Here is a 15,241-nt window from a genome sequence, read left to right as displayed (position 1 = left end):
TCAGGAATTATTCTAATTTTACACAGATTAAAAAATATTGTTTCCTTTAAGTCGTTTATACGTATCAACATGTGGACACTCAATATGTAGATATATATTTCAGTCCTTCAAACAATGTCTCCTGTGGATGAATAAAAGTTTAAGCATCTCTAAAAAGTCATATTAATTCAACATGACGTGCTTTTGTTTTGAAGCACGAGTTATACTATTTTTACGTTTATTGATCTCTTTGTGAAACCTTTGCGGGAAGGAAATATATAAGGTATCTCGGGTTCTTTAAAAAAATGCATGTCACTATGTTGCCGTGTTGAGCTTGTGTAATTGTCTTACAGTTTATCCTGTTTAACTCAAAATTGGTTTAAACTTTTTTTATGGACGTGTATGCATAGGGAGAAATAGTAAAACAGTGCTTTAGGGGATATTTCTTTCCTACTTTTAATGCTTTAGTTATCCCTAAAATGTATAGCAATTTGTGTGCTGGGCTTGTTCCAATCTGCGGCAGGGAAGAGGGCACTTTGCTATGTAATTTCTTTCCTACTTTTCATGCATTACATAACTGGTAACTGAGTTATTCCCCCTTTTGTTTACCAAATTGTCACCCCTTGTTATCCCCCAAATGTATAGCAATTTGTGTGGTGAGCTGGTTTGTGGCGGTCATTGCCCCGTAGCGGGGTACTGTCACCTCTGTGTGTTGCAGCCTCTGATATATTATGTTACAAAGTCAATTAGGAACATGTTTTTACAATTACCGTATTTCCTCTATAAGACGCCTGATATCCAAGAGACGCCGGCCTCCAATTGACGCCTGGCCATACGGGTCTCTATTAGACGCCAGGTCTCAAATAGTGTAATATTTTGGTGATTAATAATGACAGTTTCCTGCCTCTATAGACGACGGGTCTACCGCTAGCGCGAAATTAATAGTCGCCCGACCGTCTAGTAGTGGAAATACGGTAAGTAAGTAACCGTCTTGCGAATCAGTTCATAAAGTATTGTTTGGTGCACACATAGAAAATCCTTTCTCACATCTTATTCACTCATTTAAATAAACATTTTGGGAATATAGGAGCAAGTACAGTTACAACAAAGAAGGGCTTTTTTCATTTATTGTTTAGCTTTGTTTCCCATCTATATTGGTGGAAACGTTACTCAGTGGACCTCATTGACGTAAAGAAAGAGAATTTCTTCTTAAGATGTATAAGTTTTAAAAAAATATATATTCACATTCGATGTTAACCATGGTATGGTGATATTCATTATCTCTGCTCAGTCAAAGGGAGAGTACCAGTATAGCACTTCATTTCACCTTTTCCGCATGTAGGTAGTTGAGCTATTATTACATAAAATGATGTATAGTATGTGCTTTCTTGCATGTAATTTTTAATTGGTTGTGGTCAATAGTCTCACTACCGGTGTCTTTGTACTATTAAATATGAAATAAAAAAGCCTAATATGACAGTGCATACCATGATATCACACTGACAACCCTTGACGTTAAGGATCAAAGGGAGACTACTCTTCAAACATTAGAGAGGCGAAACTTTGTTGAAATTTTAAACTAATAATCGTTATCAATAAATCACGAACGTGTTTTTTTTTTAAAACTATAGTCTTGTACATCATAATTAATCATCCAGAAACACAAAACACAATCCAGAGTTGAATAACGAATTTCTGTACCAGAATTTTCATGTGAAATATTTAAAATCCAAGATGGCTGTTAATAACGGCACATGGTCTCAATATTAGGTCAGTAACAACCATCTTGAATTTTCTTAATGACGGTATACAGCCCTTATAAGTTTAGTAGTTCTGCTCTCTGATTGGAGTCTCTGTACTACCGAGTGTAGCGCTTGGAAAAAAAGGTCAACAGGTGATACAGCAAATTTGCACCCCCTAAAATTGTATCTGCCTCACTACTTCTGGGACCAACAACATGCAGTCAGAGGACATAAGTAACTCTCCATATGAACTACAGTGGCCATTTTGTGAACTTTAATATGACACATGAGTGTATCAAGAATAACCCACTCCGTAATCAGAACTGTGAGGATCTATTTCCTGTGAACTAATGTTGATAGTAACTTAAATGTTGAGTGAGTATGGGTTTACACCGCTTTTAGCAATATTCCAGCAATATCACGGCAGGGGACACCAGAAATGGGCTTCACACATTGTACCCATGTCGGGAATCAAACCCGGGTCGCTTTAACCACTAGGCTACCCGACCGCCCCTCTTGAAATTCTTGACACAGCAAATGCGTGTAACTCGCAACCGATTCCCTAAAAATATTATTCTCGTATTACAGATACACCAAATACTGGTTGTATAGAAACTAGTAATATTTTATTCCATAGATTATATGTACAAAAATGATGAAAATGAAACTACAGAAAATATACAAAGTTATGGACATAAAAAGTAGACAGGCGGAATGATGCACATCACATAACAGAGATCTGGAAGAAGTTTCTGTACCACAGAATCAATAAAATACAAAATTCTTGACATCAATATTCCAAAAAAATGTGCTTGACTTAATGCAGAATGAAAACATATATACTGATATCCCTGAATACCACACCTGCATTAACCCTCTCCATCTATCCTTGGTGGAGGAAATGTTCTTGCAAACATGTGCTTCTTATTCCAGTGCATTCCTTTTTGTTGGAGACCGGATATTGTTTTCAGTGATTGTTCAAAACACACAATCTGTTTCCTGTCAAAGGGGTATCCGAACAAAAAAAAATTCACAATTTCTTTCAGTACAGCCAACATGTATAGTTAACAATTTATTTGTGTGGGTAAAGCCAGAGGACAATTCTGGAAAAAAATTTGAAACAAATCTCAGCCTTCCCCCTCACCCTTCAGAATATCAAATGGGGCATTGGGGTCGCTTAGCGGTTAAGTGTTTTCCGGACACCTGGGTTTGTGTACAATGTGTGAGCCTATTTTTGGTGTACCCGCTATGATATTGCTGGAATATTGCAAAAATCGGTGTAAAACCATATACTGTATTTGACGTAATAAGCGCCCAGGGCGCTCTCAAAATTAGAAATGGGGGGCTCTTATTAGAATATTATTTTAGTAAAAAAACAGAGTTAAAAGATAAATTTCGTGGTTTATGCTGACATCCTGAAATGTTTATGTACGACAGATATATTTTTCCAGAATTTAATTGCCCATAATTAAGTGTGCATATAACACATGAGTGCGTATTAAACATAAATAAATAAGTCTTGTGTACATTGATCAATCGGAAGGGGTGCTAATTAGGATTGTTTACTGGACAATATATTAGCAAATATCGCCATCGGCGCTTATTAGAGCGGGGCGCTTATTACGTTGAATACGGTATTCCATCACTCACTCAGAATATTAAATGGTTGCATCCTTAGCTAAAAATTTGTTGACTATGAATCTTAAATCCTAAAGTCAGGGTCAACTAGTGACCACCTTTTCTTCACTGCCTAGTTCTATAGATGGAGGGGGTAAATGAGTATGATGAAGAACCATTCAACAAGCATATTACTTAAAATAATAACAACATTTGGTGTGCATAATGTTTGCGTGTAGGATCTAGGATATGTGTTCAGATCTAATGAATACACTTTTGCCAATTTATGTGAAATTGTTGTTTTTTCACCACATTAAATCACCCCTAGGAACATTACGATCACCGAGCACCTTGGCAGTGGACTAAACAAAACCCAACACTAAAGAAACAGACCTGCGAACATAAATAGGATATAATATTTGATAAAAGATTTTCTTTAATAATGGTGATAATAAATAATTGTGAATTAATTTAGCATTCATATAGTATAAAGTGACCTTAGTGACCTAGATCTAGAGTTTCAAGGATAAATATATCTACAGCTACTTGAGTCAGGCTAAAAATCTTGTCAACAATTTGATAAAAACATGTTAGGATGTGTTGCTATGACAACAATGTAGATGAAGAATGCTGTACATAGTGTCATCCAGTAACAATAATCAATAACAATAAAGATATGCTTCCAACACAAGGCAACAGGACGTATCACAGATGATGTACTACTCTAAACATCCAGGGTCTCCAAGTCAGAAAATGGGGGAAAAAGCTGTTTGCAATATGTTTTCAGAGTCAAATCAATATATATTTGCGAAAAACGTCAGTATCAGTAATAGAGAATAACAAACTATTGCCTAATTAAACTGACAAAATTATTCATTTATTTCGAAAATGTCAATACTTTACTGTACAATTATTATACAAATGTAGAATTACAAGTTTTCTTGTCGGAATGTTTAAGTGGAACTAAACGCTTATCCACGAAATGAAAGTGTAAAAGACAGCCCTTTACCTTAGACATGTAAGAGCCAAGATCTGACAGGGTGCCTTAGCACGGATGCATGTTTAACCACCATTGACAAAATATCAGTTCATATTCTCCTCCTTTACCCACACCCTTCCTTGACTATGGAGACTTGTTTAATATACAATAAGGCAACTTCTAGTGTGGAGAGTTTTGATTTAATAAGATCTTGGGTCAATGCGTCTCGTTGGCGAAAGCGATCTTGCCCTGACTTGAGCCCGAGCTGCCCTCCTGCGAGACTTGTCACGTGACCTGCGCATGATGGGGTCAGCGGTCGTCAGAGCTCGCCGCGTGGTGCTGTAGTCGCTGGTGAAACCGTCCTCCATGTCAGCGAGGGCCTCCTCCAGGTTCATGCTGGTGTGAGTCTGTTGATGGTGGGTGTGGATGAGCTTCTCCAGGCGGGAGATGATCTCGTAGTCGGGGACAGCCAGGGAGTTGATCTCAAGGCCCAGCATACGGGCCACCACATTACGGAAGTCCAACAGCTGTTAAAATAATGATGACAAATTGTGTGATATGAAGCAATCTCATTAAAATCAGATCTTAGTTTCCGCTCCCGCTAAACAAAGATCTGAAGACATGCCATTAGGGGTCATGTCAGAACGGCCTTTCATCCGACCAATCAGAGCGTCGCTTACCAGATCATGAAAGTGACAGTCGGAATGTGATTTCTAATCATGCAACCTCGAAAACTTTTTACACTGGGTATTCTGAACGATAGTTATGGGGTTAACGACTGAATCCATACAATCTGGACCATCTATTAGCCATTGCAGAATGTTCTTTTGTTTAGGTTTCAAATTTTTAATCGAGAATTTGTCAAAATATGTTTTGAGGTGTAATTTGAAATGAGTGCCGTAAAGCACGAGTAAGCTGCCTTCTGATTGGCTAATGTCGACTTCTTGTCAGCCATTCCATTGGTCAAAGTTTGGGCAAGGTCAGTCTGACATGACCCGTAATTGGATGTCCACAGATCTTTGTTTAGCAGCAGCAAGAACTAAGATCTGATTTTAATGAGATTGGATATGAAGAAAATGTTTAACAAGCAATATTAATGCTACAACTTTTACTATACATTCATCACTCTATTTGAACAGCTGCAGATTGTACTGCATGCGAGAAAAGTTTTGTGAGTGGGTTTGGTGATATACAGTCTCATGTCTCTTAGTCATGGTGACCTTGGGGGGTGGGGTAGCCTAGTGGTTAAAGTGTCCACTCGTCACATCAAAGGCCCAGGTTCGATTCCCCACATGGGTACAATGTGTGAAGTCAATTCTGGTGTCCCCGCAATTATAATGCCTGAATATTGCTAAAAGCAACATAAAACCCAAGTCACTCACTCAGTCTACCAACACAACTTCTGAGTTTTAAACCATAAGGGGTACTCATGTTACAACCATAAGATCAGCTACCTTAACAACCACACAATACTTTCGCCTATACAGAGATGTTTTGCGACATGTCGGCACTGTCTGTACCTGTTTCTCTCTATGCTGGATGTTCTGTAGCGCTGTCTTGGTGGTCTTGAGTTCTCCAGACAGAGCGTGCACAGCGTTGTCAGACACCACCCTCTTTTCCTGGTTCTCGTTCTCGTGGTACTGCACCTCCGACTTCAGGTTGGCGATCTTCCGGCTCTGCTTCCTGCGTAGGTCCTCGAGTTCTTCCACCTGCTGGGCCAGTTCATCAATGTCCTTGCGCTGCTCCATGGTGCGTACCTGACACAGGAAGGTCAGTTAATGTGTGTTCGTAGTTTCACGCCCAACTCAGCAATATTGCAGCTATATGAGAGCGGGCTGTAAATAAAGAAGTATGGGCCAGGCAATCCAGTGATTGATATTGTGAGCTAATTATCCAGGCTGTCGGTGTACAATGACACCCCATCAACCAAGTTGCTGAGTCTGACCACCCAATCCATTAAGCCGCCTTTTACGACCAGCACAGTCTGTTTTTTCCCTCACCAAAATTATATTCTAATAAGAGCCCCCTTTTTGAGATTGTTTAGAGTGCCCCGGGTGCTTATTACGTCGAATATGGTACATGTGAAATAAATTAATAAACATAAGCGTTGCACTTTGGTTCAGCTGATTGCTAATGCCGGATATGTTTTCGTATGAAAGAATTTGACCAATCAACTCCGATGCTCCCGCGGCCGCGATTGCGAAAACTTTATGTTGACATCTCATTGTTGAACTACAGCAAATATGACTTTCAGCGATTCAGTGTATGGCACTTATGATATATATATCCATTCTCTTTCCACTGGAGTTCGTTTCAAGGTGTCAATAACGATATGACCGTGGTTGCTGTAAATAACGGTGAGTTGTGCGATCTTCCGATCACTTCACATACGATTCCCCTTGCCCCCCTCTTGAAGGCCTTCTTTAAGTTATGAAAAACTCGCTTTATACACAGCGATATACGAATTTGGATTCTTACTAGTCTGTACGCAACCAAACAACAACAAAAAAGGCTGCCTGCAAAAAAGCTACTGCATGAGAACCAATTTTATTTCTTCACCTTAGGCCTTATTAGTAAAAGGGACATAGAAGGGCCATAACTTGTAATAGTCACTCGTGGCGCTACGATCAAGTAAGAAATTGCAGCCTACTTTGGCAGGGATAGAAACTGGACTCTTATAGTCAATTACTCCCCTTGCCTCAGTAAGATGGTATTGGATGTCACATACATTCAGCCATATATACTTGGACTGAAACTGTCATTTATCAAAAGATGGGATAAGATCATAATTGCAGACTGGCTCTAGTGGAACACTATGCACTGCTTACACTTGTACACAAGTGCACACAGAATCTAAACTTCATTTCGTGATTGATAACTGTGCTCAAAAGAACTTTATTAACATTTATTTTAAAATATTTGTTAAAGGAAAGTATAATTATGTCAAGTGAGTTCTAAACATGAAATGCTGGATCCCATGATCTCAGATTAACTTCAGTTATGATCCCTGGGTTGTCAGCACACGCCGGTGCACATTGGACTTGAGAAGGTGGTAAACACCTAGGACCTGCCTGATATTGGGTGTAGCTCCAACATAAAGACGAAGCCTTACTTAACACAAGTACTGTTCAAAGGGCCATTAAGTCCATCTCATTAAGCATGAATAAAGAAATGAGTTCCAAATGCTTAAGTAGTGCCTCTGGTCACTTGGTCTCACCTTCATTTCACTGGAGCCGAGCAGATGAGCCTTTAGGTTCTGGACTTCCTGTCTGGCGTCTGTCAGCTGCAGCTTGTATTTGTCCACCAGCCTCTCCAGCTTCCGCACCCGCATCGACTCCCCGTCACGCTCCTTCTCCACGTCACCGCGGCTATGCACTCGTTCCTCCAGACCTGTCATCTTCTTCCTGAGCAGGTCAATATGGAGGTCCTTGCTCTCCAGCTGCTCCTTGAGACTCTTCACCTTGCGCTGCAGGTTGTATATGTGGGTGCTGCGGTCTGCCAGAGCATCAGCTTCAAGCTTCACCAGTTGCCCGGCTCGCGCCATGATGGCGTCTATTGTCATGTCAAAGCCAAGGTCAAGGGCAATGTGGTCCATCTTCATCTTCTCGCCCAACCGTTGCAGCAGACGCATGTACTGAAAATTGAGAGCATGTACATGTTAAAAAGCTGTACTATAAGACATGGAGATGATATATTAGTTCATAAGGTTGACACTTTATTTCTTAATAAAAATATTTTAAAGTTTATATTTCTTTATTTTCAAAATTATTTCACACTCAAAATCAATCCCTAACAGTTTGATGAGGTAAGACGAGAGCAAAATGAATGCCATGCATCCTTGGCCTTTGACATTCATTAAGGGACAATGATTTGTGTTCAGCTATGAAAGTAACATTATATCATTCATTCAGTCCAGTTAATCCATTAAACATTCAAATGGGTACCATCCTTTTATATTTTTTCACCTTCTCTTTCTCTGACTTGAGCCCATCACGAAGTAGATCCCCTGCTGCAAGCTCGCCTTCCGTACATCTCAGTCTTTGTTCCAGATCATACAAGCTGGTCTCATTTTGCTTGTACCTCTGGTTGCTTGACCGATTAAGATCATACTGATTTTCTAGCTGCTCCGTTAGGTCTTTCACTCGGGATTCCAGGCTCCCCAATTGCTGCAAAGGGAAAATTAACATCTATAACCCAAAACGGGGCTCCACAGTAGGGATTGTATGGGTGAGATGCTGCAATCTCTCCTGGGGGACATCTCTCAATGCTTTGCAGACCATCGTGGCGTCATTGCTTACCATGACGTCACTGTTAAATGACATCACTAATCTCTCTGCTACAAAAGCTGGTTACCAGTACTTTTCATACACAAGACACTGCTTATGACTGTTTACAAACTGGGGTGGTCGGGTAGCCTAGTGGTTAAAGCGTTCGCTCGTCACGCCGAAGACCTAGGTTTGATTCCCAACATGGGTACAATGTGTGAAGCCCATTTCTTGTGTCCCCCGCCGTGATATTGCTGGAATATTGCTAAACGCGGCTTAAAACCATTCTCACTCACTCACTGTTTACACACTGAAAAGTTGGAAGAATGATGTATGATGATAAAAAAAAAGGAAATATATCAACATGATAAGCATCAGAGTTTTAAACTTTTATTGACGAGAGTAGATATATTTGATATCAAAAGACAATCGGGAGAGATGCTCTATGTAATCATAGAATGTCTGTTTTATAATGATAATATCTATTATTATAAAGTAGGCCTATCAGGTGCCTCTGTCTCTATTGCAGATGGAGGGAGGTCCATTCAATTTTCAGAAATTCAAATTCAACTCTTGATTAAAAAGACTTAAATGAAGAATAATCATCCCTGCTTTACTCACGATTTCATACTCCTTGTTGGTCTGTGCCATCCTCCTGATCGTGTCCTTGATCATGTCTTCACTGGGCTCCACCATGGTAAAGGCGTTGCTCAGGAGACCCGCGATCTGCTCCCGGAACAGATGGTACTGGTTCTCCCAACTGCGGACATTGTGCGAAGTCTCACGAACCTCCCGGTCCAGAGACGACAGACGTCCCTGTCTCAGCTCCAGTTCACCCCTAGTGGCATCCAGCGACCTCTGGTTGGCATCTAGCCTCTCCTTCATTAATTCAATCTCCCTCTCCACCTCTCGTCTGGCTGCCAATGCGTTGTCTCTTTCCTGGGATAAAGAGTAGGAAATGTTACAAGGGTCAGTTAAACTCCTGGCCCATTAAAATTACAAACGGCTTGCTGAAACGTTACGTAGATGGCCCATCAGTCTTGTCAAAATTCACCCCTTCTCCATCTAAGTTTCATTTTTTTAATTGGACACTACTCGTGAATCATGTAATTTCGATGAGAAAATAATTTGTGGGGATGAGGTCGTGTGAATTGTGAACTCAAAGAAATATATCCATCATCTCAGTAGAATGACAACCAGCCACCATTTTGTAATGTTGTGTACAACAGCATCTGTATTTGCTCAGAAATCAACATGGATTGAGGCAAATGGAAGCGAAGATTTAATCTCAGAGTGCACGAAAATGTGTTTCAGAGGTGAAGAGTATTTCAGAGCCCAGCAAGGTGGCTACACAACCTCAGCTTCAGAAAACGTATCGGCCTCCACCATTTAGTTGGAACTAAGGTGAACAAGCTAAAACAGATGGAACTAAGGTTAACAAGCTAAAACTGTATTTAATCATTTCATTTCCAAATTCTACATGTGTCCTGTCTTACCATTCGGAGAGAGTCAATTTCACTTGTGTATCTCGTGGCCACCTTCTGCTCACGCCCGACCTCTGACACCAGCCTCATTATGGTTTCCCGACTGGCCTTGGTCTCCAGTTCTGTGTTGTTCAAGGCCTCGTTCAGGGACAGAAGTTTGCCTTTCAACATAGCGTTTTCCTGCATCAGATCTGTCATCTGGAAGATGAAAATTGGCAGTTCTTTTACCACATCACCTTCAGACATCAATAATTAACACTGTCCACTCACTAATCTAATAATCATTGTCAAACAAACATCATCAAAGATCATAAACTATACAAGAAGACAAACTACAAGATATGAAAGAAAACACTGCATAATAACACAATTCTGTTCATAAACATTTATTTTTTTAAAGTGATTGTAATTCTGTTGATGTACGAACGGCAAAAACAACAAAAAGGTCCACAACATAATTAATCAGTCTCACTTAAAAACAAACAATATAAGCATTCAAATTTTGGCCAAAGGAATTTTAAATGTGATATGATTACTTTTTGTCATTAAAGATTATCAAAATCTAAGTTTGACCCTTACCTTCCTGACAATGGTTTCTACAGATGCGGGGGTGGACTCATACAGGTCATCAGCTCGGAGGAGCCCACTCAGCTGGGCTTGGAGTTCAGTCAGCCTCTTCTGGCACTCATCAGCTCGGGCCTCGGACGCCTCGCGCTCCTCCAACTGTTTCCTCAGCCTCCCCTCTAGCTCCAGGATGCGGTCATGGCTCTCACGGTTGTCTCTCTGCAGTGATCCAATGGCGTACTCGCTACGTCCAGCCACTGTCTCGATACACCCTGCCTTGTCCTCCAGCTCACGCACTCTGTCTCGGAGCGACTGCACCAGAGCTGTCAACTTGGCTTCATTTTCACGATTTGTCTCCAGCAAATGTTGAAGCTCTTTCACTTTTATAGACTTTATTTCTATTTCATTGTCTGCCTCCCTCAGCTGAAATAATATTGAAACAATTTACCCTAATACTCCCCACAGAAAAATTCCATTACGAAATTGATACATGTACTTGTACTATATTAATTGATTCATGAACACCGAAAACTGACAGATCATGTCGTCAATCTAATTTCTTCATGAATCTTGAATCAATAGTTGCAACAAAAATACTTGTAAGGAAATAATTCAAACATATCACCAATCTAACATATATTTTGATTTCTTAAAAAAAGTCTTAAAATCAATATACATAATTCCAAAGTAAGTGACTGACTTAAGTTGTTTTTTTTAAATTTAAGACGAATATGTTTTTACCTTTGACAAACACACGCACTCTAATCTCCAGTGTGGTCTTATTCTATTTCTATCAAACATTAACAGTCATGTACAAGGATAGTTTTTTTTAAAGGAGGAAGTTCGATATTCAAGCAGCTTTTTGACATAACATAACTTTTGAATATTTTACCTGTCAAGTTGTAAACAAACACTAACATCCAAAAGCATTTAGATAGAAGGATGTAAATCTAATTATTCTACCTGTATCTGTATTTTCTCTAACTTGACCTGCGATGTTGCCAGTTCACTGCGGGACTGTTCCACTGCTGTCCTGTCTCCCAGGTACAGAGTGTCCACCTGCAAGCAGATTACAGGTTATAATATACACAAACTTGTTCACCTGGTCATGCTTATAGAGGGGCTTCCTCTACTCTACACTTAATTCTCCTTGTAAATAAACTTGTGTCATTCAATGTAATGTGGACAACACTGGGTAGCAAATATTTTGAACATTCAGTATGCTGGATTAGGTATCAGTCTCATTAAAATCAAATTTTTACTCCATCACGATGCCTCTCTGTGTGAAAAGAAGGTCATGTCAGATGAGTGATTGAGTGATCAAGTGATCAAGTGAGGCGGGGCGAAATTATTGTCTAGGCAAAGAATGTATACTAATTTCTGCCTCCAATTTTCGAAAGAATTAATTGTCTCATTCATCGTCAACTGCGACTGCTTCGGAGCTTTTGTGTTGGCCATATTTTACGTCCGCTTCCTAATTTACACGACCCCCATGCAAATGTCCGACGTGTGTTTTGGAAGTTTCAGCTCATAGTTTACACACTTATGTTGAACGTCTGAGGGTAACTGGATTCGTATTACGGTTTCTGTGTGCTGAAATCGGTATTAGCATAGGTTCAAAGTGCTGCCACCATGCCAATGTGGACAAATCCAGTCTCTTGTGACACAAGTTTAACGCACAACCAACTACAATACCCGAACCGGAAGGAAGGGTTTTTTTCAAAAAGGCGATCTGTGACAAAACGAAAACAGAAACGAAATCAATGAAATGGCGTAGTATAAAGTTTGTTGAAGAGGACAGGTTTATCAATTAATACACTTTCATTTCGACAATGGAATCACAGAGTACCCCAATACATGGTCTATGACTCCACTTAGGGAACACCAAACTAGTGTTTGTTTGTTGTATAATCCCGCACTCACCAATATTCCAGCCATATGACAGTGGGCTGTAAACATGGTAAATAACTGTTTCTAGACCTGACAATCAAGTGTTTGACATTGTAAGCAATGATCTATGCCATAGCAGTATGATGAAATGCAATCAACCAAGTCACCAAGTCTTGGTACCTATTCTAACCCAGAACCCCCACAGGGGAACTAACTAGTGAGTATAAACATACGAATCTATGCATTATCCGCGTACATCAGTTTTATACATCTAGAATATGTTACGGCCACAAAGACCTCTTTTCAAGAAATGGTTACATTGAGTAGCTTCAGCAGTGAGTGGAAGTATATAGAATGGCCTCACCAAATAGATCATTTCAATATTACCTAAAATTGAATTGTTCCCCTTAAGTTGTGTAAAATGTATCTTTTTTAAGTTTGGAAAAATCACTGTGACAATATACCTAAAAGGAATTTAGTAATGATCTAAGTGAAATAAGTTAAAAAATATTACTAAGATTATCAGTCCTTGTAAAAATATTACTGTCAACACTGCTGTAGACGATGAACATAATTTACCCGTAAAGGATCAGGTGATCTGTGAATTCTTGGTGCGGAGTCCAAACTGAAGGAAAGAAAAACGTAATCATTCTATTTGAATTTCTAGATGTCCAGTTACAATGATGACATGTAATTGAAAAAAACATTTATAATGAACTAGATACAGGAGGTCTCACAGTTCAATATGTATAACCATAATCAAGTAACAATCATATCACAATTTACATTTAACAGGTTTTAGAAAATTATTTGGACTACAAAGTCAGTTTCAAGAGTATCTGTTAATAACAGTGCCTATTACAAAGAAATTGATTTGTGTAAACATGGTAAATAAACCAGAATTAAGGCAAACCAATGGCAAAGTTAAATAAAACATTTTTCACACTGACTGTAGTTTTATTTACCTTGACAGTTGTTGTATAAGGGCATCCTTCTTTCTGAGCTCTTCTCGGGCAGACTTAAGCTGATCTGACATCTGAAATTGAGGTGTCCAAGTAATACATTGAGGCTATATAAAAATAATAACATATGTACCAGTATTTTAAAAAAATGTTTTAACAGTTTTCTGTTAATGTACACAAAATAGCAGGTTATGGTTTTATATATAATATTTCTACAATCAAGTATCTATCATATGTTTTTAGTCAGGCCCAAATACCGTAAACATGACTTATAAAGACTGGTTTACTTACTTAAAAAAGTATGTCTGTTAATTATCATATCAACAATGCTTAATACCATAGTTACAAACCTGTTTTCAAAGGGTAATACTTTTGTTTATTCTTCATTTGAATTAACCATTTGATTATTACTAAAGTTTATAATAAAACAAAATGTTATTTTCAAAGATCAGATGAATAAAATAACATGTTCAATGAAAACAGGATGGTAGACATAATTGTTACTAATATTTGGCATCATGATTAATCTTGACTACATCATGTACATTCACTATAAATAAACATCTATTGTTTGTCCATCACTTGGATAAACAAAGCAAAACAACCCCTCATCAAAATAAGTTTTCCTGTCTAAATGATTATTCAATAGTAATTAAGTTTTTCCAATTTCTTAAATCCTCACAGTTCATATTTGACTTAAAACAAACCTATGTTGTGCTGCTAGGTAGCATGTAAATAACACTCCAAGGGAGGTAACTCTTGGTTGTCGTGCAGTGAAATATATGAATGACAGATAATACTTTTTTGTAAAATATGAACTAATGACAATAGTTTCATTTCTATAACCTGTCATTAGGCATGAATTTGAAACATCCAGTTAAATATTTACATTTACTTATGAATGATACATAATTAAATACCACCACCAACATAATTGATCTATTGCCACTAATCCATAAACACTTTTACCTACAGAGGAAAATCAAAATCAGAGTTCCAATGATATTTGTGAACTGCAGGTATTTAAATCATGACATTTCACATATTATTCAGCATTATAAGTAAAAAATCTCATCTAGTTCAAGATTCAACATGTCTCCAATAAGGAGGAAAGATGGCATGTGGCTTTAATGTTATTTTTATATGTTGTATATAATATTTCTACAACAAGCATAGTAGCAAATACTTTTAAAGACACAATGTTTTTATTTTACGGGCATGTTCTTCTGTCAATCCGACTGTAACAATGTCACAAGAGGAATTGCATGGCCTCGGAGTGTAGCCCTATGACAATGATTATAATGGTCTTATTATGAGGGTCACTTAACGAAAATATACTGATCGTTCCCTCACCTCGGTAACTGCTCTTCGGCCGACATCTCCCTGGTTGTATCTGCCCAAGTACTGGCTAGCTGATGGAGATGTTGGTTGATATCTGATGCCAAGCTCTTCTTCTAATTCACGTATCCGTCTGGCTGAAGGGGAAGTGCCATCCAAAACCCTGTTTCTGTTGAGCTGACCAATATACGGCAGATTTTCTCTGTCCAGGTCCCTGATATAGTTAGCCATTGCTGACCAATATGTTTCCAGTTGTTAAATTGACGCGTTTCCTAAATTCCGTGATGAGAGCAATGCTGATGAGAGATACAAGTCATACACACAGGCGAAACTCCCTCACGAAATGTGACATAGCAACTGGGACAACACTACATAACAACCAAGCACCTGCCCCATAGCTTCGCCCCTTTCCGGGCAGCTT

At 38.8% G+C, this 15,241-nt stretch overlaps 1 protein-coding gene across 1 annotated transcript; it reads right to left on the bottom strand.

Annotated features, from left to right (window-relative positions):
• Positions 1 to 2,328: 2,328 nt before the first annotated feature.
• On the bottom strand, positions 2,329 to 15,205 carry LOC124137079 (coiled-coil domain-containing protein 170-like). The gene is made up of 11 exons (XM_046503231.2): positions 14,836 to 15,205; positions 13,486 to 13,556; positions 13,100 to 13,145; positions 11,594 to 11,689; positions 10,646 to 11,053; positions 10,079 to 10,264; positions 9,204 to 9,521; positions 8,283 to 8,483; positions 7,535 to 7,951; positions 5,838 to 6,074; positions 2,329 to 4,844 (listed from the first exon to the last, which is right to left on the bottom strand). The coding sequence occupies exons 1-11, from the start codon at positions 15,049 to 15,051 to the stop codon at positions 4,518 to 4,520; spliced, it is 2,523 nt and encodes an 840-aa protein (XP_046359187.2). The 5' UTR covers positions 15,052 to 15,205; the 3' UTR covers positions 2,329 to 4,517.
• Positions 15,206 to 15,241: the final 36 nt, after the last annotated feature.

This window comes from Haliotis rufescens, unplaced genomic scaffold (genome assembly GCF_023055435.1).
Source record: "Haliotis rufescens isolate VD_foot unplaced genomic scaffold, xgHalRufe1.0.p SCAF_3, whole genome shotgun sequence".
In the NCBI taxonomy this organism is placed as follows: domain Eukaryota; kingdom Metazoa; phylum Mollusca; class Gastropoda; order Lepetellida; family Haliotidae; genus Haliotis; species Haliotis rufescens.
The sequence above is the reverse complement of the archived record's forward strand: the minus strand, read 5'-3'. Positions and strand labels throughout refer to the sequence as shown.

What these genes read in the sequence shown, in the direction of transcription:
- LOC124137079 (XM_046503231.2), bottom strand. Translation starts at nt 15,051, where the DNA reads ATGGCTAACTATATCAGGGACCTGGACAGAGAAAATCTGCCGTATATT. An exon ending in TAGAGAAAATACAGATACAG is followed by an intron (nt 11,054 to 11,593) that starts GTAGAATAATTA and finishes ATATTATTTCAG; the next exon opens with CTGAGGGAGGCAGACAATGA. An exon ending in TCGGCTCCAGTGAAATGAAG is followed by an intron (nt 6,075 to 7,534) that starts GTGAGACCAAGT and finishes TTCCTGTGTCAG; the next exon opens with GTACGCACCATGGAGCAGCG.